General features: G+C 38.8%; 4 protein-coding genes across 9 annotated transcripts; 2 read left to right on the top strand and 2 right to left on the bottom strand.

The window, feature by feature from the left end:
- The first annotated feature begins 247 nt into the window (after positions 1 to 247).
- LOC124209725 lies at positions 248 to 16,729 on the top strand. Of its 4 annotated transcripts, none has more exons than XM_046607871.1 (13): positions 248 to 380; positions 626 to 780; positions 1,421 to 1,746; positions 1,812 to 2,003; positions 2,820 to 2,992; positions 3,052 to 3,448; positions 3,509 to 4,709; positions 4,793 to 4,926; positions 4,986 to 5,055; positions 5,123 to 5,201; positions 5,274 to 5,449; positions 5,506 to 5,683; positions 5,755 to 6,353. In XM_046607871.1, exons 5-13 carry the CDS (start codon positions 2,829 to 2,831, stop codon positions 6,143 to 6,145), a joined length of 2,790 nt encoding a protein of 929 aa, XP_046463827.1. In that variant the 5' UTR covers positions 248 to 380; positions 626 to 780; positions 1,421 to 1,746; positions 1,812 to 2,003; positions 2,820 to 2,828; the 3' UTR covers positions 6,146 to 6,353. The 4 variants fall into 4 exon arrangements, with proteins under 4 accessions (XP_046463827.1, XP_046463826.1, XP_046463825.1 ...); XM_046607870.1 differs by lacking the exons at positions 5,274 to 5,449; positions 5,506 to 5,683; positions 5,755 to 6,353 and adding exons at positions 15,648 to 15,823; positions 15,892 to 16,072; positions 16,133 to 16,729 and having other exon boundaries at positions 250 to 380; positions 1,632 to 1,746; XM_046607869.1 differs by lacking the exons at positions 5,274 to 5,449; positions 5,506 to 5,683; positions 5,755 to 6,353 and adding exons at positions 15,648 to 15,823; positions 15,892 to 16,072; positions 16,133 to 16,729 and having other exon boundaries at positions 250 to 380.
- Positions 6,401 to 8,166, bottom strand: LOC124209733. The gene is made up of 4 exons (XM_046607881.1): positions 7,569 to 8,166; positions 7,294 to 7,497; positions 6,698 to 7,220; positions 6,401 to 6,632 (listed from the first exon to the last, which is right to left on the bottom strand). The coding sequence occupies exons 1-3, from the start codon at positions 8,040 to 8,042 to the stop codon at positions 7,194 to 7,196; spliced, it is 705 nt and encodes a 234-aa protein (XP_046463837.1). The 5' UTR covers positions 8,043 to 8,166; the 3' UTR covers positions 6,401 to 6,632; positions 6,698 to 7,193.
- A 71-nt stretch (positions 16,730 to 16,800) lies between the features above and the next one.
- On the bottom strand, positions 16,801 to 18,604 carry LOC124209729. The gene is made up of 4 exons (XM_046607875.1): positions 17,992 to 18,604; positions 17,725 to 17,929; positions 17,136 to 17,667; positions 16,801 to 17,068 (listed from the first exon to the last, which is right to left on the bottom strand). The coding sequence occupies exons 1-4, from the start codon at positions 18,463 to 18,465 to the stop codon at positions 16,942 to 16,944; spliced, it is 1,338 nt and encodes a 445-aa protein (XP_046463831.1). The 5' UTR covers positions 18,466 to 18,604; the 3' UTR covers positions 16,801 to 16,941.
- Positions 18,605 to 20,080: 1,476 nt separating this feature from the next.
- On the top strand, positions 20,081 to 25,227 carry LOC124209724 (nucleolar transcription factor 1-like). Of its 3 annotated transcripts, XM_046607866.1 has the most exons (18): positions 20,081 to 20,231; positions 20,314 to 20,400; positions 21,314 to 21,431; positions 21,515 to 21,577; positions 21,795 to 21,929; positions 21,988 to 22,097; positions 22,175 to 22,231; positions 22,315 to 22,410; positions 22,466 to 22,573; positions 22,636 to 22,757; positions 22,844 to 22,987; positions 23,091 to 23,181; positions 23,263 to 23,360; positions 23,420 to 23,597; positions 23,670 to 23,804; positions 23,872 to 24,476; positions 24,538 to 24,709; positions 24,770 to 25,227. In XM_046607866.1, exons 2-18 carry the CDS (start codon positions 20,389 to 20,391, stop codon positions 24,950 to 24,952), a joined length of 2,427 nt encoding a protein of 808 aa, XP_046463822.1. In that variant the 5' UTR covers positions 20,081 to 20,231; positions 20,314 to 20,388; the 3' UTR covers positions 24,953 to 25,227. The 3 variants fall into 3 exon arrangements, with proteins under 3 accessions (XP_046463822.1, XP_046463824.1, XP_046463823.1); XM_046607868.1 differs by having other exon boundaries at positions 20,105 to 20,400; positions 21,316 to 21,431; positions 21,798 to 21,929; XM_046607867.1 differs by having other exon boundaries at positions 20,106 to 20,400; positions 21,316 to 21,431.
- Positions 25,228 to 26,638: the final 1,411 nt, after the last annotated feature.

Raw genomic sequence — 26,638 nt, 5'->3', positions numbered from 1 at the left:
ACGCGTTTCTTTTCTCAACTTGTTTTAGTTTGAGAATAAAGACCAGAAAAATGGGTGGAGAATTTGTGTGTGTTAGTTTCTATCGTTGATTATGAAAACCGGTTCCCGTTGGTAAGTAAAGCCTCCCTCAAAGCTAAAAGACAAGGACGCTCAAACGTCTGGCCTAAAGGTAAAATTATTCTTGTCATCGGCACATGATAGCATCGCAAAGTTGGTCTTAATCTGCTTTTGATTTATTTCAGCCTCCAGAGGAATGTTACGGCAGGCTAATTAAGGTTTACCAGACGCAGTACATACTTGAATAACGAGACATTTCCAGGTTGGAACTTTTCACAATTTCTCGGCTACCTACAAATAAGATGAGGAGAATTCCAATACAGGTAAAATGATTTCAATAATATTCAATAAGAATTTACTTAATAATTTTTGAAGAAAAACAAATCTGGTTTAAACCAGATTTTCGAAATGCTTTCCCTTATTACCTGTCCATCGATGTGGGGAATGGTTCGATTCCTATATTTCTGAACAGACTGGGCGTTTTCACACTTTGTTTAATAGGCGTATTTAATTCAAGGTTACTGTATTGTGATGTGATTCAGTTTATTATTGATATTGCCCAATGTAGAACGTGGATGTGCTAGCAGGGAAAACATTTGACATCAGCATTTCTACACCGCAGACCGGTTCCATCTTCCATTGCCAACTAGCAATGATGGGCTCGTGTTATCGTCCATCGACGCTTCAACGAGATTCGAGTTCCTGATTGTCCTATGATTCAAGGTAAGCGGATTTAAGGCGTAGTAGTAGTTCACCACTTAACCCACCCAGCCAGGATAGTGATAGAATTTTAATAATGAATCATCTCTCGTAGTTGTAGTTTGTTTCTCATCTCTTTGCTTCTGTTCGGTAACAAGAAACGAAATTGATTTCTTAAACAATATCACAACAAACTCTTTCTCTCTCATAGGGGATTCCCCTTCAGTATTTTGTGAAGTAAGCAAACTAGTTATGCTCAAATCGATCCTTAAGGGCCAATTTCTTACATCGTTATTTATCGAGTAGCTTTTAAGAGACGTAATTGTATACAATTTTTCTATTAGCCCAAGGTAGATTCCTTTTTCCTTAGCTAGCTATCTTGGCAAGTCGAAGATGACGGAAGTTTTGAAACTATAGAAAGATAAACAAAAGCGTCCCCAAAACTACGTTGTTCCAATCGGATGAAATGATGATCCAAGTGGAAGTAACTACTCTCTTCTCCCGTTGTTCCCCGTTTAACTGGAACGATTTAAAAAAAAAAAAAGAAGGTGAAAGGTAACAGGGCAAATCATATGTTTTTTGGGATTGTTTTATTTTACCAAAATAGGTTGTGTGCATCTTTTAAAGAGGTTATCAAAGTGTTTTGTTACTCATTCGCCGTCAGCTTTCACGTACACGGGTTTATTTCTCAACCGGTTTTAGTCAAGCTCAAGGAAATTGGCGGAGAATTTCGGCGAATTTTTGTTTCGACGAAACCGGTTCCTTTTGACTGCTTGACGCTTGTCCCTCCAGCAAAACGTCAAGAAACCTCAGTCTTGAGTATCAGTAAGGACAATTAACATCAATATTGAAACTAATTTACTTTTAAATTTTAGGAGGAATAATTTCTAGTTGAAACCAGATTTTTTTCGAAATGGTTTCCCTTTTACACCTGTACGCTGTTGCGTTCAATGGTCCCTGACCTCAGACTGGGTGTTGGCAGACCCCCTGGTATTTTATTCACAAAAGTTTATTTACTCCAATGTTACTGACTACTACTATATTTAATGTGTTAGTGTACTACTGATGTCCTTCAATGCAGAAAGTGTGACTGGAACAGTGCAGGAAAACTCGTTTTCTTGTGTATTTCTACACCACAGACTGGTTGCATCTTCCACAAAAGTATTTTGCATCTAGTCGTGCCTCGTGCTGTTAATTCCGTCAGCTCTTTATCGACATTTGACTTCCGGATTCCGTTTTGATTCAAGGTAAGCGGCTCATTAGTTCATTCCCAATTTATCAGGGCGATCAGAAGGCCAGTCTATGAACACTGCCCGTCGTAGTTAATTTACGCTTTACGTCACGATAGTTTAATTTACGCACAGCTATTTCCCAAAACCAGTTTGACAGCTTGTTGCACGCTTGTGGCGATGCAATTCTGTGCATCCTTTTTAGGAATATCTTGTCTCTAAAAACTTATAAAAAAGACGCATTTGTCACAAGTTCCTCTATTCTTTTTCCAAAGTCGCTTTCTTTTTTAATAGCTAGTTGCCCTTGAAAAACCGAAGACTAAACAAGTTTAGTTTGGAACTCTGAATTTGGTCGTTAAACAAATGCGTGAACAAAAATGTATATTAGAATTGACATTTGAAGAAAACGAAAATCAAGCGAAGAAGATTATTAGGCCCTATGTCATTAGTTTTTCGTGTAAGCTACTTAATATCGACTGGTAATTATTATTGAAGGACTATGCGTAACGTACATTAAGTAAACAACTTTTAGCTCACTTGTGCGGACGATTACCCAAATACAGAAACTGAAGGTTGCCCTATGGCTGAATCACAATTAAAAATGTTAAAACAAACTCAACATGGCCTTCAGTTTCTTTCACGCTGTTCGATGAGAGAGTCGGTGTTGGGCTGACTGCGGGTGTGATAAGTTTAACTTTCTCGTGCAAAAACACGTGTTTGATATTTGTTTCCGTTTTCCTTGTGTTTACAAAAATAGAAGCTTGCGGTGCTGTGGCGTCACTGCGGCGCAAGACAATTGTCAAATTGTGTAACGTTTTTCATTTGTGGATTTAGAAATTAACAATGGGTTTGAGCCAAAGGACTATTTTCAGCCTCGTCTCACTTATCTTGGTGCTGCAAGAATTGACTATCACATCAGCGACATTTCAGTTGCAATCTACTTCGCCGAATTCGTCGCTGTCGACCCTGCCATTACCAGTGCCACTTACGGCCCCTTCAGTCATTGGGTATTTGAAACCTCAATGATTTTCGGATGCGCAATGTAACTGACACAATTTTTTCTAAGGTCGAAAAACAAATTTGTAATGCGAAAATGCTGCGGTCCGGGACAATTATACGTTTCTAAAAAGACGGGAGAAATTCCAGATGCCGATCGGTGCGTCAAGTTTTCGGTCAGCAGCAGCCATCGGCAATCACCAGCGGTTAAAAAATCACGCGACATTTTCTTGGGATCCAAACAAAGTTTTCCACCAGGATACGGCGTTGAAGATGTCCAAGTCAATCCAGGATTTCCGCGCAGTTGCACGCCGGATGGTTGGGATTTTTTAGAACCTGAGCTCAGAATGGGCGATCTCTTCTACGCCCTTTCTTCCGGACAGTTGTTAGTTCCTCATCAGTTTTTCTTCTTGGAATTTGACAGTTATTGCATCGAAGACTATGCGGACGAAAGAAACGTCACCAAGGTTATAATAAATTTACTCTCTTAATTTTCCCATTTAAAATTTCCAATATTCAAAATTTAGGCGAGAAGAATGGCTTTCGTGTGTTCCGTGCAAACCCAAAAATTCCCCACAACTGCTATCGACAGCTCGGGAAAATTGAGACTGGATTTCATCAAATCTGAAGACTATGCGGAACTGTTTGCATCGAAATTCAATGGAAGAAGAGTGATCCGGAAATGCTGCGGGCATCATCAATCCTTAGACAGTTTTGCTGGAAGCAATGGCAAGCCCGCGTGCCGGGAAAATCAAGGACTCGTGACGCGCTTCTTTGAAAATTTTCAGACGCTCGAAGATTCCACAAGTTTGTTCTTCCGTTTCGGCCATGCCAATTGCAGCACCCGCCCAATTCGTACCACGGTTTTTCAATTGCATTTCAATGGTAGTTTGGAAATCATGGTGGATAACACTAACGCCAACTCAAACACTCGACTAGTCTCTATAGAAGATTACTGTTTGGATGACATGGTAGAGTTTGGTTACGTCACCCATTTACCTTATGCTACAACCTACGCCTTCTATTGCCCCGGTGAAGAACCAAGTCTTATCGAACCAGAATTCAGTGATGGATCTGAAGTGACTGAATCGCCAAGCACCGATCCACCACCTACTTATCCGCCAGTGACTGAAACAACCACGAGTGAACCCGACCCTACTTATTCGAACAACGACGATCAATATGATAATTCGACTTTAATCACCATTCCCAAATGTTGTCCACCTGGGCACGTCATGGGTGAAGAATATACCTGTCAGCCTCTATGGTGGTGGCCCACCAAGCGTCCTTGGGACGAACCTATTGAACCAGCTTTGATTGTGTCAGGATCGATTAACGATGATTTAATAACCTATCATAATAATTTAAGCGTCATCTTGATCCCCAACGTAACGTTGAGCTCTTGCAAAGCTGGTCAACTTCAACAACCGATACCCTTATTTGCTCAATACTCTCAAATCATTCCGATATTTCGAAATGATCCTAAACATGGAGTCTTAGTTTCATTCCACACGCTCGTTGAATATTACTGGGACGTCAAGTCTAAAATCAATTCGTTTTGTGTGGACCAACTATTTTTCAGACAGGAGCAGGATGTTTATTATAACGCTCAAGTTTTCCATTGCATTACCATTGAGACTTTTAAGAGTCATCGTCCAATAATTCTGTTGATTTCTACTGCGGGTTTATTGGCGACATTTGTTATTTATTTATTCGTCCCAGCTTCAGGTAAATTGACCCACTTTCTTTTTCTTTTTTTCATTTTTAAGTCAAGTTATCGTTTAATTTTTTTTAATTGTAACATTTCGCAGGTTCTGCCAAATTGGTTCTATCTGCTTTTGGAGGAAAGAGAAATAGAGGAAATGGGGGAATAGGAGGAATGAATACCATGGCCAAGACGTTAACCGGTCGTATTTTACTTTGTCACGTCTTATCATTGGCCTTAGTATGATTAAATATGAATTAAATAAGGTTATGGGATAATAACACTATACTGTATTTTAGGCGTTTACTTGCCTGGCGATTGTTCAACTAAAGCTCGTCGAATCTCTTCAAAGTTCTTGTATCGCCATCGGTAAAATTATTATTCCAAGTGCTTTTTACATGTCGAATTAAGTTGAAACTGTTATTTTTTCAAACAGGCTACGTTACTTACTGGGCGTTTATAGCTTCATTTTCCTGGCTGACAGTGTACTGTTTTGACTACTACCACATCTTTAGGTAAAGACCCAATGTATTCTATTTTAAAACGTAAACGAATGATTCAAAAATTATCTTTCAAACGTTTTCAAGCGGATCCTTTAAGGTCACCAATGAAAAATTATTCATCCCGTATTCAGCATTCGGATGGGGTGTTCCTTTCTTGGCAACGACCATAACAAGCATCGCACAATTTCGGTCTGCGGCGTTGAGTATCTCCAGCCCTTTCAATCCCAACTTTGGTTACGACCGCTGTTGGTTTCCTGACGGTTAGTTTTCATTTTCGTATATTCGGTTCCATCGATAATTTATTGACATCTTGCAGAAAGCTCGTCAGCGCTAATAACTTTCTTTTACGTTCCTGTTGGCATACTCCTATTACTTGACATCTTTTTCTTCCTGAGTCTGATGTTCAATGCCAACCTGATGCACTGTTGGCAAAGGCAAGCTATGGCGATCCGTTCTACTCGAAAGAATTCTACAACCTCAAAAGAGCACGAAGAGTAAGTCACACTACTACATAATACAGTGTACAATCTGTGAAATCTTATACGAAAATTCATTTCGAATTTAGTTTGAAAATGGCGGTCAAACTATTTTTCATCACCGGAATTCCTTGGATCTTCGAATTGATTGGATATCTGGTTTCAAGATTGGACGGTTCAAATGTAGGTCTTTATTATTTCTTTGAGTTCTGCGTCATTATCAACACCTCGCGCGGAGTTTTCGTTTTCGTGAATTTTATTCTTTTGAATCGAGACGTTCGAAAATTCTTGTGGTCCCCCATCAAAAGCATTTTCCAACGGGAACCTCCAACGCTTGCCGACGGCACTGCCATGAATCACACAAACACAGACAATGATCAATCCACGTCCAATCTAACGACACAGTCAACCCCCACCACTTGTTCGGAAACAACATCAAACCTGGAGTGTTTCGAAGCTGACGAGTACACCCATTTATAACACGATGTGAGGAACGAAACCTTGTAACATCTGATTAAAAGCCGAAGCCTCCATCAACTTTCGTTTGGGGTTTTTGTCTATTAGGATAGAGTCAATATTGATTCATCTTTTTCTGCCAACCCCTTAAATTTCCTTTCAAGTAAATAGTAATATCCACACAATCACGAAACACACGTCGATAAAAAAAATAAATCAGAAGCAAAACCAAGTTTGAATCAATGGTAGATTTATCAAATTAATTAAGTGCATTTTCAGTTATAAGCGTTTTTTAAATTTTATAATTTATTAGTGGAGTTACTAACAGAACAAGAAAAACAAATTGATTTAGCAAATATTTGGACAGTTCCATCCTGTGGCGTCCAATAATTTGGCAAGTTAATGAGCACGAGTAGGGCACTCACCACCAACGTACGAGAGTTGAACCAGTTGAAAATTTCAGAATCTTGCCGGTGCTGGTCCTCTATTTGGACGTTTCTGGTTTTGGGGTCTGTGTAAACCGTATCCAAATGTAATTACATTAACAATTTTAAAACATTGTGAATTATTTCTTACACTAATATAGAGCCGCATTTTCCTTGTCCACTCCCAGGCCGACAACTCGGGTTGGAAGGTGCCACAATTCCCGGAGAGGATTGTCTTCTCTCATACGTTTCTTTCGGGCCCTTCTTCTTACCGTACTTGGCTTCATGTTCCTGTTTGACACTGAGGTAGGCTACATAGACGGGGAAGAGGTTGTACTCTGTATAAAACTCGTCGAAAATGCTGTCAAGGATATCGTTTTCTTCTTGGGAAAAGAAATAGGGCGACGAAGGATCGGTGACGTCGACGCATTCCAATTCGTTCTTCAGAATGTTGAGACCCAACAACGAATATGTGTAGTCATAATTCGAACAACGGCCAGTAGTTCCGAGTTCATGACACCTCCCGTCGCTGGTCGGCACCAGCTGCTTCTGCTTCTGCTTCCAATAATCGGAAGAATATTCGTCACTCTCGTAGATTGCAGGGCATTTGGATTTCATGCAACTCAAGGATTCATCGGAATTGATGGCTACCACTTGTCCATAGGGACAGGGTCCTATCACGAGTGAAATTGATTTTAACACGATAGCGCGAGACGTTGTAAAAGAAATGCTTGGCAATTAGCTTACCTTGGGTAAAAGCGCAACACAATCACTCCGAGGGTAAGGGAATGGATACTCTCCGATGGGACAATCGCATACAGCATCTCCATATGGGGAATAGTAAAGTCGCCGGCCTCCCGTGCATTCGGATTCGTCGTAAATGTCGTGACAAAGTCCCGTGCGAGGGACAAAGACCCTTTCTCTTCCGCAACGGCGCTTAGTGCATCGCCCCTAAAATTTGTTTTTTTTTAAATCTCCGCAATTGTTGGTGGCGCACATTGGGCAATTATTAATTTACATACCTTGAATGTATAAGGATCGACAGTGACGTAGAGTGTAGGGTCGCCGCAAGGTTTCCTTCCCATCAGTGGATAGCAGTTTCCGTCGTCGAACCGCACGGAAGTGGAGTCGCATCCGTCTTCCGGGATCGATCCTGATGTGGGGAATGACTGATCGATCATGGGTGTAGGATCGCGGGGTATAACTACCAAATTTTGCACTTCCTTTTTCTCTTGTTTTTTCAACCACTTTTTCATTTTCTTTCTCAGTCGATTGAAAGTGTTCGGTTCCTCGTCGATGTCGTTGCTTTCGTGGGATCTGTCCGTTATCTTCTTATGTTGAAATACTTCCGGAGACAATGAAGTCTTGCTGGTAATTTTGGGTGCCAACGACGATAGGGTACTGTTTCCTGCTAAGAAACTCTGCTGCTGGGCACTAGAGGAAACTGCAATTGACAACAGCAAAGCTGCCAACAGACTTAATGGAACGTTATCCATCTTGCACGGAACACACAAGCCTATACGTAAGTCGATGGCAATTGAATTCCGACACTTTGCCACTGTGTAGGATAAGTAAGTCGAAATGAAAACGAGTAGTTTCAACGTGGAGGTTCAGGAGAAAACTGAATTTGTCTCGTGGCTCTCATCTTCTTTATATCTTTCTAGCGCATGCATTTGCAACCGGAGAAACTGGAAAACGAAAATGAGCACTCATTTTCCAGTTTTTGTTTTTGTTTTCCCTTTTTTGATGTGTTCACACTAGTCTATAGGTTATTACTAGGTCATCGTTGCTTCTGCTTTCAAAAAAATTTGTCGCCATCGTAGGTTTGAGGAGCATTCGGGTGTCACGCACCTCACAGAACTTGCCCGTATTGACAGGGTTCCTGTTACGAATGAACGATAATGTGAAACAACGTAAAAATGCTCACCAATTTACTTATTTGTGAAAAGAGCGAAAACACAATTGTCCCGAGGTGAATATAAGCGAATGGATATACTTGTCCTACGGGACAACCGCATTAGGGATCTCCGTAAGGCGAATAGTAAAGACGGCGGCCTCATTTTCACTCGTACCGTCGTACCTGTCGTTGATTTCGGTCTCCGACATCGTTTCTATTCTGAACTGGTTTTAACTAGAGCTAGTGCAGGTGCACGACAATTGAACAAGGTGGACGAAAACTTTTCAAAAAATTTCCTATGGCTCAATTACCGTAACAGGTTTCCATACATTTCCTTATATTCACCCGGGAAGTCCCCTTTTCTCCTTCACTCGTCCTCAAAGAGAAGAGGTTCAAGCAGCCAACATCATCAATTTGAAATGGGCGATTAAGTTGTCAATTTGTCATTTGCCAAATTGTTTGAATAAGCGTTAAAACAAAAATGTTTCGACTCGTATTTTGAGAAATCTAAATTACTGTTTTCTGTTTTTGGATGGGAAGGCGGGAAAGTCCGGATTTTTTAAATATCGATATCTTAATGGTTAATTTGAATATTTGTGTCGTCTGCTTTCATTTTGTTACACAGTTTCGAAAAAGCATAAAAGACTAAAGAGACGAAGTTTCAGATATTTTTTATTATAGAAAACTGAACGGATCACTGATCTGGTAGTAACGTGTACGTGGCTGCATTGCTGCAAGAGAAATATATAGCAGAAAGAAATAAAATGTGGTCGTCATGTGAACTGTTATGTCGTGAACTCCCCATACACACTCCACTCCAGTCTCCAGCATCATCATGCTGTTTCTTAGGTAAATATGTGAATTGAATGATTTTGAGAGCTTATACAAAATAAGAGTTAATAAACCTGTTCCAAATTTGTGAAATGTTGATGCCAGACTTGAAATAGACGTGCCAGACTAGCATTTATCATGCATGCCATTGTTGATGCATGGCAGAGTTTGTTTGTTCTATCTAACCTTTACCTTTGTGCAGATTTACGCCTGAGCCAGTCATCGTAGCCACAACATGTGCAAGTTTTGATACTGACCTGTCATCACAAACAGGCACCCGAGCAGGCACCATTTAATTATGTAAGGCAAATCACAGGTTAACAAAATTAACAAAAATCATTACCCAATTGATGTGCAGTGCAAACGGATAAAATCTGTACTACTCTCATCTTCCGTTTAAAACAATTCAAATTGAGACGTTCTGTGTAAACAAAATCGGCCAAAGTTAACGGTAAATTAAAACTTTCCTTTTCCCCTTTTTAGATGTGTACAGATGAGTATCGGTTATTATTGGGTCACTCATAACCGACAGCTTTCACGAGCACGCGTTTCTTTTCTCAACTTGTTTTACTTTGAGAATAAAGACCAGAAAAATTGGTGGAGAATTTGTGTGTAGTTTCCATCGTTGATGATGACAACCGGTTCCTGTTGATAAGTGAAGCCTCCCTCAAAGCAACAAGACGAGGACGCTTCAGACGTCTGGCCTAAAGGTAATTATTCTTGTCATCGGCACATGATAGCATCGCAAAGTTGGTCTTAATCTGCTTTTTATTTATTTCAGCCTTTCCAGGTTGGAACTTTTCACAATTTCTCAGCTACCGACAAGGCGACAAATAAGATGAAAAGAATTCCAATACAGGTGAAATGGTTTCATTTAAATAATATTCATTAAGGATTTACTTGTATATTTGGGGGAAAAAAATCTGGTTTAAACCAGATTTTCGAAATGCTTTCCTTTATTTGACCATCGATGTGGGGAATGGTTCGATTCCTATATTTCTGGACAGACTGGGCGTTTCACACTTTGTTTAATAGGCAAAGTAACGTATTTACTTCAAGGTTACTGTGTTCACTTATATTTAGTGTAGTATTGATATCCCTCAATGCAGAACGTGCTGATGTGCTGGCAGGAAAATCCATTTTTGTCGTATTTCTACACCGCAGACCGGTTGCATCTTCCATTGCCAACTATAGCCATGATGGGCTCGTGTTATCGTCAAGTCTATCAACGCTTCAACGAGAATCAAGTTCCGGATTGCCCTTTATGATTCAAGGTAAGCGACCTATTAGTTCGCCACTTATCTAACCCATGCAACTGGAACAATGACGGATTTAAAGAAATCGCCATATCTCGTATATTTCCTATTTTCCCAACCAATCGAAGAATAATGATCCTCTGTTTTTATTAGGCATAATTATTGTAATTTATCTAGTTAGGATTGGTAGCTTTTTTTGCCCATCTTTTCGCTTCCGCTCGGTAATTGGAAATGAAATTGAAATTGTGAACTTTTTTTAAACAGTATCGAAACTTACTCTTTCCTCTTTCCACTGGGATTCCCCTTCAGTATTTTGTGAAGTTGGTAATCAAACTAGTAAGTTAACGAAGTTGTAAAAATATTTTCTATTCATCCAAGGTCGATTTCTTTTTTCTTAGCGAGCTAGCCATGGCAATTCAAAGATGACAGAAAGTTCTACACTCGTATGGTTATTAATAAGAAGGGTTGGGTTGCATCCGTATTCCGGAATCGATCCATTATAGCTAAAAGCGTCTGATAGAAAATGGATGGAATTATCTATTATATGTTTACCATGTGGTCCAAATCAAATATTTCTTGTTCTAATTACTTCTGTTTTTTCCTCGACCGCCTCGTCAAATTTTGTTGTTAATTTCGCCAATCTGCTTTGTCCTTTGCGTTTCTAAGATTTCGGTCTTTTATTTGGTATGTTAGGAGGGGGGGGGTCATGTATTGAATCGACGATTGCTGGAATAATCCTGTGCGATGGTGGTTGAATTCTCTAGTGCTGGACACTGGAACCTAGTAGAATGGTCATCACTGATAAGATTAAAACGGCCAGACTTACGATAACCGCATCCATCCTATCCTGTATAGATTCAAACTGTGTTGCTGCGCAGATCGCCAGAGTTGAAGCGGATTGGAAACCCCTGTCTTGTGGCGACAGCTCAAAGTGTATTTGCTATCGGAGAAAGCCTTCCTGGGATTCCCCGTTTAACTGGGGCGATCTTAAAAGAATGGGTGAAAGTTAATACTAGGGCAAATCAAATGTTTTGTTTTGTAGGACTGTATGCATCTTATGAGGTTTTCGTATTTTTTGTTGTTGTTGTTGCTCATTTTTCGGCATTTTTTTGTTTCACTTGCACGCGTTTCTTTTCTCAACCGATTTCAGTCAAGCCTAAAGAAATTGGAATAGAATTTTTTCGAATTTTTGTTTCCACGGAACCGGTTCCCATTTGGCAGTTTCTCCCTCCAACCAAACGACAATAGAAACCTCAGACGTCGGTATAAAGACAATTATTCTTTTGTTACCGAAACATTTTTATCTCAATTGGTTTTACTTTCCTGTTGGCTTATACCAAGGTATGCTCCGTAACTGACTGACGTATATTCCTCGAATTGGACTTATTTTTCGGCTAGTGACGAGGCGAATCCCAAAACAGGTGAATTGATTTAATTAAGATCCATATTTAAGCTAATGATTTACTTATATAAATTTTAGGAGAAATAATTTCTAGTTAAAACCAGATTTTTTTCGAAATGGTTTCCCTTTTACACCTGTCCGCTGGTGCGTGGAATGGTCCCTGACCCCAAGATTGGGCGTTGGCAGACTTAGTATTTTATTCACTTAAGTTTATTTACTCCAATGTTACTGACTATACTACTATTTAATGTGTTAGTGTACTACTAATGTCCTTCAATGCAGAAAGTGTCAATATGCTGGGAGGGAACCCGTTTTTTAGTGTATATCTACACCACAGACAACTTGCATCTTCTACAATTTATTTTGCATCTAGATCTAGTCAAGCCTCGTGCTGTCAAGTCCGTCAACTCTTCATCGAAATTCGACTTCCGGATTCCGCTTTGATTCAAGGTAAGCGGCTCATTAGTTCATTCCCAATTTTACGGGCCAGTCATAGGGCCAGTCGTAGGGCCAGTCGATGAACACTGGCCGTCATAGATTTTTAATATGTCCACAGCCATTTACAAAACCAGGTTAGACGGCTTGTTGCACGCTTGTGGCGATGCAATTTCGTTCTTCCTTGTTAGGAATATCCTGTCCCTAAAATTTTTTCAAAAAGGAGAATTTGTCACAAATATCTAGCTATTCTTTTTCCAAAGTCGCTTTCCTTTTTTTCTTAGCTAGTTGCCCTTGAAAAATCGAAGACGGAACAAGTTTGGTTTATTCTGAATTTGGTCGTTAACCAAATGCGTGAACAAAAATGTGAATGAGATTTGACGTTGCTTTAAGATTTGAAGAAAACGAAAAATCAAACGACGAAAGATGATGATTACCTTCGTTTTTTGTGTGTAAAGCTACCGACTCAGTAATTGATAATTGAAGTACTATGTATATCGTTCAACGTACATTAACTAAATAACTTCATAGCTCACTTGTACGAATGAGTGCCCAAATATAGAAACTGAAAGGTTGCTCAAACTGAATCCCTATTTAAAATGTTCAAGCAAACTCTACATGACTCTCAGTTTCTTTCACGCTGTTCCATGAGAGAGTCGGTGTGGGCTGACTGCGGGTGTGATAAGTTCAACTTTTCTGGTGCAAACCACATGTTAAATAGTTGTTTCCTTTCCCTTTGTTTTTACAGCAAGAACTTACGGTGCTGTGGTTTATCATACAATTGTGTAACATTTTAATTTGTGGATTAAGACAAATTAACAATGGGTTTGAGTCAAATGATTTTTTTCAGCCTCATTTCACTTATCCTGGTGCTGCAAGAGTTTGTTATCGCAGCAACAATTCAATTACAATCTACTTCGCCAAACTCGTCACTTATAACCCTGCCATGGCCAATTCCGGCCCCTTCAGTCAATGGGTATTTGAAGCTTTCTTGAGTTGTTGTACAATTGCGCTGACTCCATTTTTTACAATTCCATTGCATGAGAAAAGATCGAAAAATAAGTTCGTGATACGAAAATGTTGTGGCCCGGGACGATTATACAATTATAATGCGGGGGAAAAAATTCCTGATGCTGATCGGTGCGTCAAGTATTCGGTCAGCAGCAGCCATCCTCTATCTCCAGCCCTTAACAAATCACGTGGAATTTTCTTGGGATCTAAACAAAATTATCCATCCCAATACAGCATTGAAGATGTCAAAGTCGATGTAGGATTTCCACGTAATTGCACGCCGGATAGTGGCGGACTTATTTTGGACTACTTGGAACCTTGGCTAAGAATGGGAGATGTCTTCTACGCCCTTTCTTCTGGACAGCTGTTAGTTCCGCATAAGTTTCTCATCATAGAGTACGACAAATATTGCATCGATGACTATACGGAAAAACGGAATTTCACGAAGGTATAACGAAATTTATTTTCCTTGAATTTGAATTTTAAATATATGCTATTAAATTATAGGTACAAAGAATTGCTGTCGTATGTTCTATGCCAATCCGATTCCCCACAATTGCTATTGACAACTCGGGAAAATTGCGTTTAGATTTTTTACAATCTGACGAAGATGCGGAACTGTTTGCATCAAAATTCAATGGAAGAAGAGTGATCCGGAAATGCTGCCGTCAAAGTGAATCCTTAAACAGTCTTTCTGCAATTGAAGGCAGGCCCAGATGCAGGGAAAATCAAGGCCTCGTGACGCGATTCTTTGAAAATCTCCAGTTAAATGAAAAGTCCAATGATTTATTCTTCCGTTTTGGCCTTGTCAATTGCTCCAACCCACCTCTTACCACGGAATTCCAATTGCACTCCAACGGTAGTTTGGAAATCAAGATGAGCGGCAGGAAAGGCAACTCAAGCAATCTACTAGTCTCTATAGAAGATTACTGTTTGGACGACATGGTAGAGTTTGATTACTACACCAGTTTACCTTCTACATCAACCTACGCCATGCACTGCTCCGGTGAAGAGCCAAGTTTTATGGAATCAGAGCTCATTGATAGATCTGAATTGACTGAATCGCCATTTACTGAACAAACATTCAATGAACCAACATTCACTGAACCAACATTTACTGATACCACAATTAGTGCACCCGTGTTTAATTACCCGAATAACGACAGTCAACATGGTAATCCTACTGTATTAAAAATCCCCAAATGTTGTCCATATGGGCACGTAATGGATGAGGAATATATCTGTCAACCTCTATGGTGGTGGCCCAGCCAGGAATATGAGGACGAACCCACTGAACCAGCCAAGATTATATTGGATTCCATTAACAAAGATTTCAAGAATTATTTCAAAATTTGGAGTGTCATCTTCAACCCCAACACAACGTTCAATGGTTCCTGCAGATCTGATCAACTTCAACAAGCGATTCCCCTATTATTTGCCAATAATTCTAAAGACACTCCGATATTCCGAAATGATTCAAAAAATGAACTTTCATTTCTGCTCCACACGTTCGTTGAAAATTACTGGGACCTCAAATCTAAAATTCACCCTTTTTGTGTGGACTTACAAGATATGAGCAGGCCGTTGTTTATAACGCGCAAGTGTTCCATTGCATTACCGTTGAACCTTTTGAAATTTATCGTCCGGTAATTCTGTTGATTTCTACTGCGGGTTTATTGGCGACATTTATTATTTATTTTTTCGTTCCAGCCTCAGGTAAATCCATCCGCTTTCTTTTATTCAGCCAATTTATCGCTAAAACTTGAAACTTGTTCCATTTCGCAGGGTCTGCAAAGTTAGTTATAACTGCTTTTGGAGGAAAGACAAATAGAAGAACAAGTAGAACTACTACCATGGCCATGATGTTAACCGGCCGTATTTTACTTTGTCACGTCATATCATTAGCCTTAGTATTATTAAATAGGCATTTGACTAGATTACAGTGTAATTATTATTATTATTACTATTATTAATTTTTTTTTTCATTTTAGGCGTTTACTTGCTTAGCTCTAATTCAACTAAAGCTTGTCGAATCAAATAGAAGCTCATGTATCGCCATTGGTAAAATTATTATTCCGATTTCTGATAATATTTGGTCAAATTTGATTTTTATTTGCCTAACAGGCTACATTGCCTACTCGTCGTTGATAGCCTCGTTTTCGTGGCTAACGGTGTACTGTTTTGACTACTACCACATCTTTAGGTAAATATCTATTTAATTAATTAATGAGGTCAATAAGTCAAAAATTATTTTTAAAGCGTTTTCCAGCGGATCCTTTAAGGTCACCAACGATAGGTTATTCACTCCTTATTCAGCGTTCGGTTGGGGTGTTCCAATCTTGGCAACGATCACTACAATCATCGCACAATTTCGGTCTACGTCATTGGGTGTCTCCGATACTGTCAATCCTAACTTTGGCTACGACCGCTGTTGGTTTCCTGATGGTTAGTTTTCATTTCTTAACGGTTCTATAGATATTTTATTATTGAAACTTCTTTGGGAACATTTGTAGGAAATTCGATATCGCAAATGATTTTCTATCACGTTCCTATCGGCATTCTGCTATTACTTGACATTTATTTTTTCCTGAGTTTGATGTTCAATTCCAACCTGATGTATTGCTGGAAAAGACAACAAGACGTGGCTATCCGTTCTAATCGAAAGATTTCTACAGCCTCCAAAGAGCAGGAAGAGTAAGTGCATCATTAAGGAATTCATCTGTGACATTTATTAGAAAATTCATTTTAATTCAGTTTGAAAATGGCGGTTAAACTATTTTTCATCACCGGAATTCCGTGGATATTTGAATTCATCTCGTATCTGACTTTTCGATTGGACGGATCGCACGTAGGTGTGTATTATTTCTTAGAGTGTTGCCAGCAGCTTAACTTATCGCGCGGGGTTTTTATTTTCGTGAATTTTATTCTTTTGAATCGAGACGTTCGAAAATTCTTGTGGTCCCACATCAAAATCATTTTCCAACGAGAACCCCTAATAACGCTTGCCGACGGAAATGTTATTCAGCAAACACACCCTGGCAATAATGACCTTTCCACGTCCAACGTAATGACACAATCATCGCCCGCCACTTGTTCAGAGACCATTTCCAGCCTTGATAGTTTCCAATTTGACGAGTATAGCTATTTATAAGTAATAATTGAAAGTGACACTTCGTAAAATGTCTTGTTAAACGAGCCAGTTGTCAGTTTGTTGTCATCTTGTTAACGCGTGTCCTGTTTCGTTTGGAGGATTTTGTCTATTGGTGTAGGCTGTAGGTAAAAAAAATCTAACCGCTGCAAAACATTCAGTCGTAAACATTTAGAGTATTTCGTAAAAGACTTGCGCGTTGCAATGAAAATTCCGAATAGAAATATACTTCAAGTCGGAATATTTTAAATCTGTCCAATAAATATTCTTTTCCTTAATAGAATAATAGACATATATTTAGTATTTTTATTAAGTTATTAGCAGAGTTAACAGAATAAAGAAAAACAAATCGACAAAAACATTTCTGGGCAACTGCATTTTCTGTGGCGTCCAATTTATTGTCTTATAGTCCAAATTATTCTCGGAACTTTGCTTGACAACTTCCGTTCTGCTTGTTTGGAACTCCACCACCCAAACATCCATTGTTATTTTCCTCTTTGAATTTGATTGGTTGTTTTGGGTTAAAATTCCGCGATTCCCATCTGCGTAATCACATTCACAAGTGGTTATTATAATTAAGATAATTTTAAAATGTGAAATTTTTCGTACGTTTGGAAATGGTTGCATTTTCCTTGACCACTACCAGTCCCACAAGATATGACGGGAGATCCTTTACCAGCTGATGAGTTCCATTTCGGCCCCGATAGTCTGCTTTCGTACGTTCCTTTAGGAGCCTTTTTCTTCTTCTTACCGTATTTCAATTCGTTTTCATGCTCAAGAATCTGGTGGACCAGATAGATTTGGAAAAAGTTGTAATCCTGATAGAAGGTTTCGTAAAGGCTGTCGAGTAGATCGTTTTCTTCTTGGGAAAAGAAATAGGGTGACGAAGGATCGTTAATGTCGACACACGTCAATTCGTTCTTCAAAATGTCGAGACCCAACAGCAGAGGTGCGATGTCGTCATACTTTGAACATCGGCCAGTTGAGCCGAGTTCATAACATTTCCCGTCGTTGGTCGGCACCAATGGCTTCTGCTTCCAAAAATATTCATCGCCATCATAGATTGAGGGGCATTTGGATGTCATGCATTTCAAAGAACCGTCAGGAGAAATGGCAACGACTTGCCCATAGGGACAGGGTCCTATCAGGAATTAACGATAATGTGAGACATGGTAAAAATGCCGAACAATTTGCTTACCTTGTGTAAAAAGCCCAACACAATCACTCCGAGGGTTCGGGAATGGATACTCTCCGACTGGGCAATCGCATACGGGTTCTCCGTAAGGCGAATAGAAAAGTCGTCGGCCTCCTTCGCATTCGGATCTGTCGTTGATGTCGTGACAAAGTCCCGTACGTTTGACCAAGACCCTGTCTCTTCCGCAAGGGCGCGAAACGCACCGTCCCTGATAACATTTTCTTGCTTAATCTCCGCAGCTGTTTGTCGGATAACATTTGATTTGCATACCTTGAATGTGTGAGGATCAACAATGAGATACCTTGTAGGGTCGCCGCAAGGTTTCCTTCCCATCAGTGGATAGCAGTTTCCGTCATCGAAACGCACGGAAGTGGAGCTGCAGCCATCTTCCGGAATCGTTCCGTTTATTGGAAACGTCCGATCGACGACAGGTGTAGGGATACCATGTACCACTACCAAATGTTCCACATTAACTTTTTCGTCTTTTGTTTTCAACCATTTCTTCATTTTCTTGGTGAGTTCAGAAAATTTGTTCGGTTCCTTTTGATTACTTTTGTAAGACTTCCTGTCCTTTATTTGATGTTGAAACAATTCAGGAGACAATGAGGTCTTGCTAATCATTTGCTTGGTCGACAGTTGGGTCAATTCTGCTGTACTATTTCCTGGTAAGAAACTCTGCTGCTGGGCACTAAATTCAACTGACAACAGCAAAGTGACCAAGAATCTTGAAAATACACCAGCCATCCTGATGTACCGTACACACAAGCTTACGTATGTCGATGGCGGCTTTATTGTATACGCCGTGATATTGTATTGGGACACTTTGCGATTGTACGGTAAGTTCGAAGTGAAAACTAGGAGTGTCAGCGATGAGGTTAAGGAGAAAACTGAATTTTTTTCTAGCTTTCATCTTCTTTATGTACCTCAGGGGGTTTCATTTGCAACCAGAGAAAATGACCTCTCATCTTCCTGTTTTTATTTTTGTTCAAATTAAGAGTTTTGTTTGAAAAAATCGGTCAAAGTTAACGGGAAATTAAAATATTCCTTTTCCCTTTTTAGATGCGTTCCTACGAGACTATAGGTTTTTAGTGTGTCGATCTTTCGTCTGTAACGTTTCTATTCTTAACTGGTTTTAGCTTGAGTACTTGGGCACGTTAATTGAACAACGCGGTCGAAAATTTTTCCAAAAATTTCCAACAGGTTTCCATCCATCTATTCTTTGATTCGCCTACTGCTGGGAAGTCCCCTGTAATCGTCCTCAAAGCGAAGAGGTTCAAGCAGCCAACATCGCCAATCTGAAACCGTCGATTAAATTGTCATTTGCAAAACATTTCGAATATGCGTTAATTCAAAACATCGTATCGAAATGACAAGCGGAATTCGCCTAGTTCAAGAATTTTGGAACAACGCAACACGACTTCTGCATAGCATTGCTTAAAGAATAAGAAATCACTGATATTTATAATTGTAATTATAATTTGATTGGTGTACAAATTTTTAAATCATTTCAGGAAGCGAAATGTTTCGACTCGTATTTTGAGAAATCGAAATTTCCTGTTTTTGTGTTGGAGTTTGTAATGCACGCACCATAGACGGTATTGGGGCTGGTCAGTGGGGCATCGTTGAATTGTTTATACCAAATTGATTACGGCCGGTCGTGAAAGCGTCAAATAATCAAGATTATGATGCGACGAGTTCGATCGAAACGCCTTCTACGGTTGTCCCAGATCGTTTTTTCTTTTCTTTTTTGGATCGTCTTTGATCAACTCTCTACGAAGACAATTTTGGGTTTGACATCTTTCGCCATGTCTAAATTTACTTTGTTTGACCGACGCAGAATGCCATAGCGCAGCTCAGTCACGGATCGATGGGCTCCGGATTCCAGACTTTATGCATTAATTATCTTACAGGTTTTGACTGGAAAAACCTAGACGCTTTCTTCTCAGACCTTGTACGACACTTCATTTTATTACCATATAGGAAAGACTGAAAGTCTTCAATGCGAATTCTTTGCTGTTATCACGAGGACATTTGCCGCCACGTGAAAACCGGGAATTTCAGAAATGTCTACGCACCAACCAATTTTGATGTGCACGCGCGTCAAAGGATCAGACCAAATAATTAAGGGAAGGGAATTTTACGTTTTTCCCAGAATCTGAGTCCGCATTTGATTTTTATAGAATGTACATATCTTCGAATAAGCCATGGAAGTGCAGTTTATTGAAACAGATTTTGTATTCTTTATAATTTTAGAACAGTATTAGATAACAGGAGAGAATGCAATTAACAGTTTCATATTTGAAACAAAATCAAAATTTTATTAGGCGGCTTCGTAACTCCGTAAATTGGCATCACTGCCTTCCGGTTCTCACGAAATTCGTCTGCATTTGCTATTTACGCCAGTCTCAGTCTCACAGCAGCTCACAATTTGACTGTCGGAGCTTTGCGTTAATAATTAGCCCAGCTTCAGTCCAGCATTCAGCATAGTGTCCACAAACACATTTGACTAAGTGAAATTTTGATTAATCAATTGACGTAATAGTACGTTCAAGTACAGGTTTCTTTTGTTCATTGACTGCTCAATCATTAGAGTATCCCGCCCTCTGACACGTGGTTGAAACAAAGAAGTGGAACTCTTAACAAGTGGAACTGGATTTTTGGTCTTCTATGCATAATGAGGTATCTCAAGGGAAAAAAGTTGTCTCTGTTCATCTTTTGTCCAGCCAGTGTTTCATTTGTTACGTGTTACCTATTGAATTGGATTTGGGCATTCAACGTCATTAATTCTTTACCCTTACTTGAACTACTGAGCCAAACATTCATTGTGCTCATGTGAAACTCTACAAAATCTGTTTCGTGCATTTTTAGTTACAGGAATCCAGTGTTTCATTTGTTATGTGTTACTTATTGAATTGGATTTGGGCATTTAACGTCATTAACTCTTTACCCTTACTTGAACTACTGAGCCAAACATTCATTGTGCTCATGTGAAACTCTACAAAATCTGTTTCGTGCATTTTTAGTTACAGGAATCCAGTGTTTCATTTGTTACGTGGTACCTATTGAATTGGATTTGGGCATTCAACGTCATTAACTCTTTACCCTTACTTGAACTACTGAGCCAAACATTCATTGTGCTCATGTGAAACTCTACAAAATCTGTTTCGTGCATTTTTAGTTACAGGAAAACATTTATTTTGTTTCCTCTCTCCCATCTGAAGAAATCATTAACTGTGTTATGATGTTTTATTGTAAGTGGCATGGCCATTCGAATTTTTAGAATAAGTGGCTGAAGCGTCAAGCGAGGTTTCCATGAAAACATGGCGGGTCTCCGGGCTCATCTTGTCGGCCTCGTATGAGAGTCTCTCGCCAATGACCGCGCATGTTTTAACATTCGCAGTAATTTTCTTATGGTTTTGTAGTACCGATAGTGAAATTAAAGTTAAGTTTAGCCCTTTAGTTTTTCATTGAAATTATGCAAATGCTTTTGATTTATAAAAAAATTGCTTTATCGATCCACTTCGCTCATTAAAAACGGTTACCCTGTTATCCAAGTCTAAGTGTTGGCTCATCAATTTTTGTTTTACATTTCAGATCTGTTATAATGGCTAACGAAAGAAAACCAAAAACGTCAAGAACCAAAAATCTTGAAGATAAGGTTGTTGCATCGACTTCATCAACCCCTTCTGCAATGGCGCGAAAGAATGAAAGTCAGTGACATTGTTAATTATTATCAGTTTTACAGCTAGATTTGTTTTTGTTGTTAATACTTGCTATTTTGTCATTTTCTTAGGTTCTAAAAAGCCCAAAGTACCTTCCAGTCCAATACCAGATGAAAATTCAAATTCACCTCTTGGTACTATTTCAATAATTTTTTTATTTAACGTACGCCTAATACGGTTGTAGTAATAAGTGAACCACCATCCCCCGTTTTACAATTATATTAGTAATAATCAGTTAGATGTTTTGACTGTAATAATTTCTGAATTATTTTTATACCAATAAGTATAGAAATTGTATGTGCATTTACTATAAACATGTTATGTAATCTTATTTTGTTATTTTTTTTACAGTAGAGCCCGAAGACGAAGATAACGAAGAAAGAGAAGATGAGGAGGAAGAGAAAGAAGATGGTGACGAAGAAATGGATGACAAAGTGGAAGAAGACGAAGAGGATGAGGACGAAGAAAAAAATGGGACCCCTTTACGTAATAAAACTGAACACGTTGTTGTGTTGATCAACGTGTCATTATTCTCTAATTATAGCATGGCCTAAGAGTGACGACTTCGAGCTTTTCAAGCGTATCCGAAAAGCATGTCCGAAAGAAGATGCCATGAAGTACGAATCGCGTGTGAACCACTTAAATTGGGATTCCGTAAGTTATTTTTAGTAATTCTAAGTTTGTGAAGACTAGTCCAATGAGCTTACCTGACAAATGTCCTTTATTTTCAGATTAAATTTCAAGATTATTCTGCAGAACAATGTAAAAATCGATGGTTACATGTTCAAGTAAGTAAACGATGTTGTAAAATTCATGTCCGAAAGACGTAACTTTTTAAAATCATTAAGTAACCAATCAATTTATTCGATAGACTCATTTGAGGCATTATCGGATCCTTGCCGAAGTTTTAGACGATGCTGCATCGTGGGTAGATAGACCGTGGTACAACTTTAACAAAGGCGGAAAGGTAGTTTTAACTCAGTTTATTTATCTAAGCATTGCCTCACAATTTTTTTCTCTAGAATAACCAGAAGCATCCTGATCAGCCTAAAAAACCACTAACTTCCTACATGTTGTTCTACATGGAACAGAAAGATGCTGTTTTGGAGAAACAACCAGGGCTTGGAATGGTATGAAAAATAGGTAGTAAAACCTCTGGATATTTTATTGAAATATTTTGTTTTATCACTAGACGGAGTTGAGCAAGATTATTGCCAAAATGTATCATGAACTAAGCGATCGGAAGAAAACAAAGTATTCAGAACTGGGGGAAAAAGAGAAAGAAGCGTATCAAGAGAAGATGAAGAAGTTTATGTACGTAATATGTTTCTAATATTAACCAAAATTATTTCTAATCCATAAATTAAAAACAAAACATATTCTGCCTTATTATTTTATAGGGATGCTCACCCAGACTATATATTACCAAAATCTAAACAAACTTCTAAGGCAGTTCCTCCTAAACCCCCGACACCATTCAAACTGTTTAGTGATGAAAAGCTGCCAAAATTTGTGGGTGAAGGAATGTCATTGACTGAAGCCAGGTTTGACATTTTATGCACTATGAAAATTAACTTTAGTTTGGCATGATTCTCAACAAATCTTCATTCAAATTACATTTGTTTGTGTATTATTCTTTCATTCCAGAGAGAAGTGTAGAGATGCCTACAAGGAATTGAAGGATAAACAAAAACTAAAGTGGATTTATCAAGCTCTGGAACAAGAACCTGAGTTTAATGTAAGTTCTTTTTTCCTGCAACATCCTCTGTATTTTCAAAATCACAATTACAGCATCAGGATTGAGCATTATTTTCTGTAGGAGGAGATGGAAAAATTTAAAACGCAGCACCCAGATGTTGATGTCCCAGCAAAGAAATTGAGTCTGTTGACCAAAGATGAATTACAGATCAAACACAAGTAATTATTTACAATTAAACAAATATTGTACAATGACTTCAATAGATTTCATGTTCAAGGAATGAGGGCAAACCAGTTAAACCACCAAATTCTGGATATAGTTTATTTTCCAAAAAACTTCTCTCGGGCAATTCTTTGAAGCAGTTTGGGACTAAAGAAAGGATGACTGAAATATCAAGACTCTGGAAGGAATTGAGTGATGAAGAAAAGACTAAATACAATGACAAAGCTACACAAGTAACATTTATTAAAACAATGTTAATCGGAGAAAAGTTATAATTGTTTTCTGTCTTGATAACATTTTTACAGATGAATTACTCTTACAAAATGAAGTATGCCTCTTATCTTGAAACTCTGACTCCTGAACAGCGAAATGCAGAACTGTCAAGTTCTGTAGGGAAAAATCTGAAACGAATGGCTGCCAAAAAGGCTGAAGATGGACAGGTAATATAGTTTCTGCTGAAATTAAATTAATTAGCCTTAAACCATATTAAATATAATTATTTTTCAGCCGGTGGGTAAGAAACCAAAAATTGGTACAGCTGTTGATGCTGGTTCCTCGTCAGAAGTAGAGAGTGATGAGGATTTAGAAATCCCCCCCAAGACCACTGTTCAAAAGCCAAATTCTGCACTTCAAATGTTTTGCAATTCCAATATGGATAAGTACTCCTCCAAATATCCCAAGCTGACCAAACAAGAACTCGCAAGATTAATGGCTAAAGAATTTGCCAAGCTTAGCGAAGAAAAAAAGAAGGTCTATGGAAATATGGCTCAAAAGTCTAAAAATGAAATGTCTGCAACAAGTAAAAAGTCAGCGTCCAGTACGTTGAAATCAAAAATTTCGAAGGCATCCGAGACCTCAAAGAAAACTGTCAAGCCCACTTCCGCAACTTTAAAATCCCCAGAGCGTTCAAGTGATTCGCCGTCCAAAAGATCCGCGGCAAATGCTGATTCTAAATCTGCGAAATCACCTTCGAAAATCAAACCATCTTTGAATGCCAATGTGAAGTCATCAACAGAGAAAGTGGCTTCAAAAACACTGAAATCCCCTACTTTGGCGGCTAATCAATTGTTGTTCAAAGCAGAGAAGATGACTGAACCACTTAAACCACCAACGTAATTAAACTTCTGTTGTACTGTAGAGTGACGGCACCATTGAATTATTTTTAATTTCTAGGAGTGCTGCTGCTTATTACGTTATGACGCATCATTCCAAATTGGGAAATCCTACTCCTGCTGAAATTGATGTTCTTTGGGGAAAGGTGTCTGAGAAACAGAAGAAGAAGTGCATTGAAGAACAAAAAAAGAAGCATCAAGACTATGTTTATGAATTTGAAAAATTCATCAGGGTAAATTCAAGTGTCCACTTTTTATATGTTGATTTTTAACTAATCGAATTTTGTATTTAGACATTGAATCCAGCCGAACTTAAATCTTATCGCACAATTATGAAGAATCGTGCTCGGCATGAGGAGGATGAAGTTAAAGAAAGTTCTGACGAAGAATCTGAACCGACTAGTTCAAATGAAGAACAAACAAGTGGCGCCTGCTCTGGCGACGATGATCCCCAAATATCCTCGGACGAAGACTAAACCGGCTGAAAATGTACCACTGAAAGTGTGTAATTGAAGTGTAAAATTTTTCACCAACTTACAAACTTCGTGAAGTGCCTATCAAAACTAAGTTATTGGTCGTCAAATTGGTGTTGAACATCCGTTCATTCATAATCTAGAAATGGGTAACTAGGAAATTCTTTGAAGGTTTTAATATGTGCTTAATTTAAAAAGAAAAGGGGATCGACTAGTATATGTTGAATGTATTTAGTCGCTCTCACAGTTTCAATAAAATTATTCCGTTCTAAAAATAACTTTTCCTCAATCTGATTCGTCCATCAATGGCGATTCTAAGTGGGAAGAATATCGCTACTGTGCCCAATGCAATACTACAATAGCATTCGACGGTCTCTGCCCAAAATTCTGCCTTGCTCTCACACTTGTTAGCCGCGTACGAACACCCAATTCCATCCCTCCACCCAGCCGAGAGATTAGTTACTATCTTCTGCCGCGAGAAATCAACGATTCTCTCCAGGAATTTTGGTTGTATTTTGGATTTTATAGAATGCGCATCTTCGAATACGCCATGGAAGTGAAATTTATTGAGACAGATTTTTTATTTTTTATTAATTTTGTACAGTATTAGATAACAGGAAAGAGTGCAATCAACAGTTTCATAATTGAAACAAAATCAACATTTTATTAGGCGGCGCGTAGCTCCGTAAATTGGCATCACTGCCTTCCAGTTCTCAAAAAAGTTCGTCTGCATTTGTTATTTACGTCTCAGACAGACTCAGTCTCAGACTCTCAGTCTCGCAGTTTGACTGTCGGAGCTTTGCGTAAATAATTAACCCAGCTCCAGTCCAGCATTCAGCGTAGTGTCTTATACAAACACATTTGTCTAAGTGAAATTTTGATTAATCAATTGACGTAATAGTACGTTCAAGTACAGGTTTCTTTTGTTCATTGACTGCTCAATCATTAGAGTATCCCGCCCTCTGACACGTGGTTGAAACAAAGAAGTGGAACTCTTAACAAGTGGAACTGGATTTTTGGTCTTCCATGCATAATGAGAGGTACCTCAAGGGAGAAAAGTTGTCTCTGTTCATCTTTTGTCCAGCCAGTGTTTCATTTCTTACGTTTTAGTGGTGTTACCTATTGAATTGAATTTTGGCATTCAACGTCAGCAACTGTTTACCCTTACTTGAACTACTGAGCCATTCTACCTGAAATTGCAATTCTTCATTCAACTCAGTTCCACATCTAGCAAATAGCATCTGTTCGAGATATTAGCTCACAGCCAAACGCGATGAGGATAATGTCGCTGGGCACGACTGAAGGAGTGAAGGCCACAGACCAATTGTGGCCCAATATGGTGGTGACTTCTCCGCCGAGAGGAGGTACAGTAAAAATCGAAGACAAACAAATCTTGGTAAACTGGATATAGACGGCCTTTAAGGTCCAGCAAATGAAAAGATTCTTCTCCAATCAGGTTAGTTTTATTCATCACCATCACTTTTAGAATAAAAGAGAAAGACATAAAACTGCCTGATTCTCTTCTCTAAACTTCTAATTCTCCCTGTGAATTTAAATGTCATAGAATTTGCTCAAATCATCTGTTTGAACAATTGCATCCGTTTTATTTGAAAAAAATATGCCAAACGTACCCGAACATCTGTAACCAGATTTAATTTGACTAATTGCAGACTGAGAGTTTCTTGTTTT

Source organism: Daphnia pulex, chromosome 12 (genome assembly GCF_021134715.1).
Source record: "Daphnia pulex isolate KAP4 chromosome 12, ASM2113471v1".
NCBI classification, from domain to species: domain Eukaryota; kingdom Metazoa; phylum Arthropoda; class Branchiopoda; order Diplostraca; family Daphniidae; genus Daphnia; species Daphnia pulex.
Note: the sequence above shows the minus strand (reverse complement) of the source record. Positions and strands in the feature narration are given on the sequence as shown.

Excerpts from the sequence above, each read along its gene's own strand:
- LOC124209729 (XM_046607875.1), bottom strand. The coding sequence starts at position 18,465 with ATGGCTGGTGTATTTTCAAGATTCTTGGTCACTTTGCTGTTGTCAGTT. Across the intron at positions 17,930-17,991 it reads TTGATCCTCACACATTCAAG|GGACGGTGCGTTTCGCGCCC; the intron begins GTATGCAAATCA and ends AAATGTTATCAG. Across the intron at positions 17,069-17,135 it reads AAATGCAACCATTTCCAAAC|ATGGGAATCGCGGAATTTTA; the intron begins GTACGAAAAATT and ends GTGATTACGCAG.
- LOC124209733 (XM_046607881.1), bottom strand. The coding sequence starts at position 8,042 with ATGGATAACGTTCCATTAAGTCTGTTGGCAGCTTTGCTGTTGTCAATT. Across the intron at positions 7,498-7,568 it reads TCGATCCTTATACATTCAAG|GGGCGATGCACTAAGCGCCG; the intron begins GTATGTAAATTA and ends AACAAATTTTAG. Across the intron at positions 7,221-7,293 it reads GTGTTGCGCTTTTACCCAAG|GACCCTGTCCCTATGGACAA; the intron begins GTAAGCTAATTG and ends CACTCGTGATAG.
- LOC124209724 (XM_046607866.1), top strand. Across the intron at positions 22,758-22,843 it reads GAGAAGATGAAGAAGTTTAT|GGATGCTCACCCAGACTATA; the intron begins GTACGTAATATG and ends ATTATTTTATAG. Across the intron at positions 23,182-23,262 it reads AACAAGAACCTGAGTTTAAT|GAGGAGATGGAAAAATTTAA; the intron begins GTAAGTTCTTTT and ends TATTTTCTGTAG.
- LOC124209725 (XM_046607870.1), top strand. The coding sequence starts at position 2,829 with ATGGGTTTGAGCCAAAGGACTATTTTCAGCCTCGTCTCACTTATCTTG. Across the intron at positions 3,449-3,508 it reads ACGAAAGAAACGTCACCAAG|GCGAGAAGAATGGCTTTCGT; the intron begins GTTATAATAAAT and ends TTCAAAATTTAG. Across the intron at positions 4,927-4,985 it reads ACGTCTTATCATTGGCCTTA|GCGTTTACTTGCCTGGCGAT; the intron begins GTATGATTAAAT and ends ACTGTATTTTAG.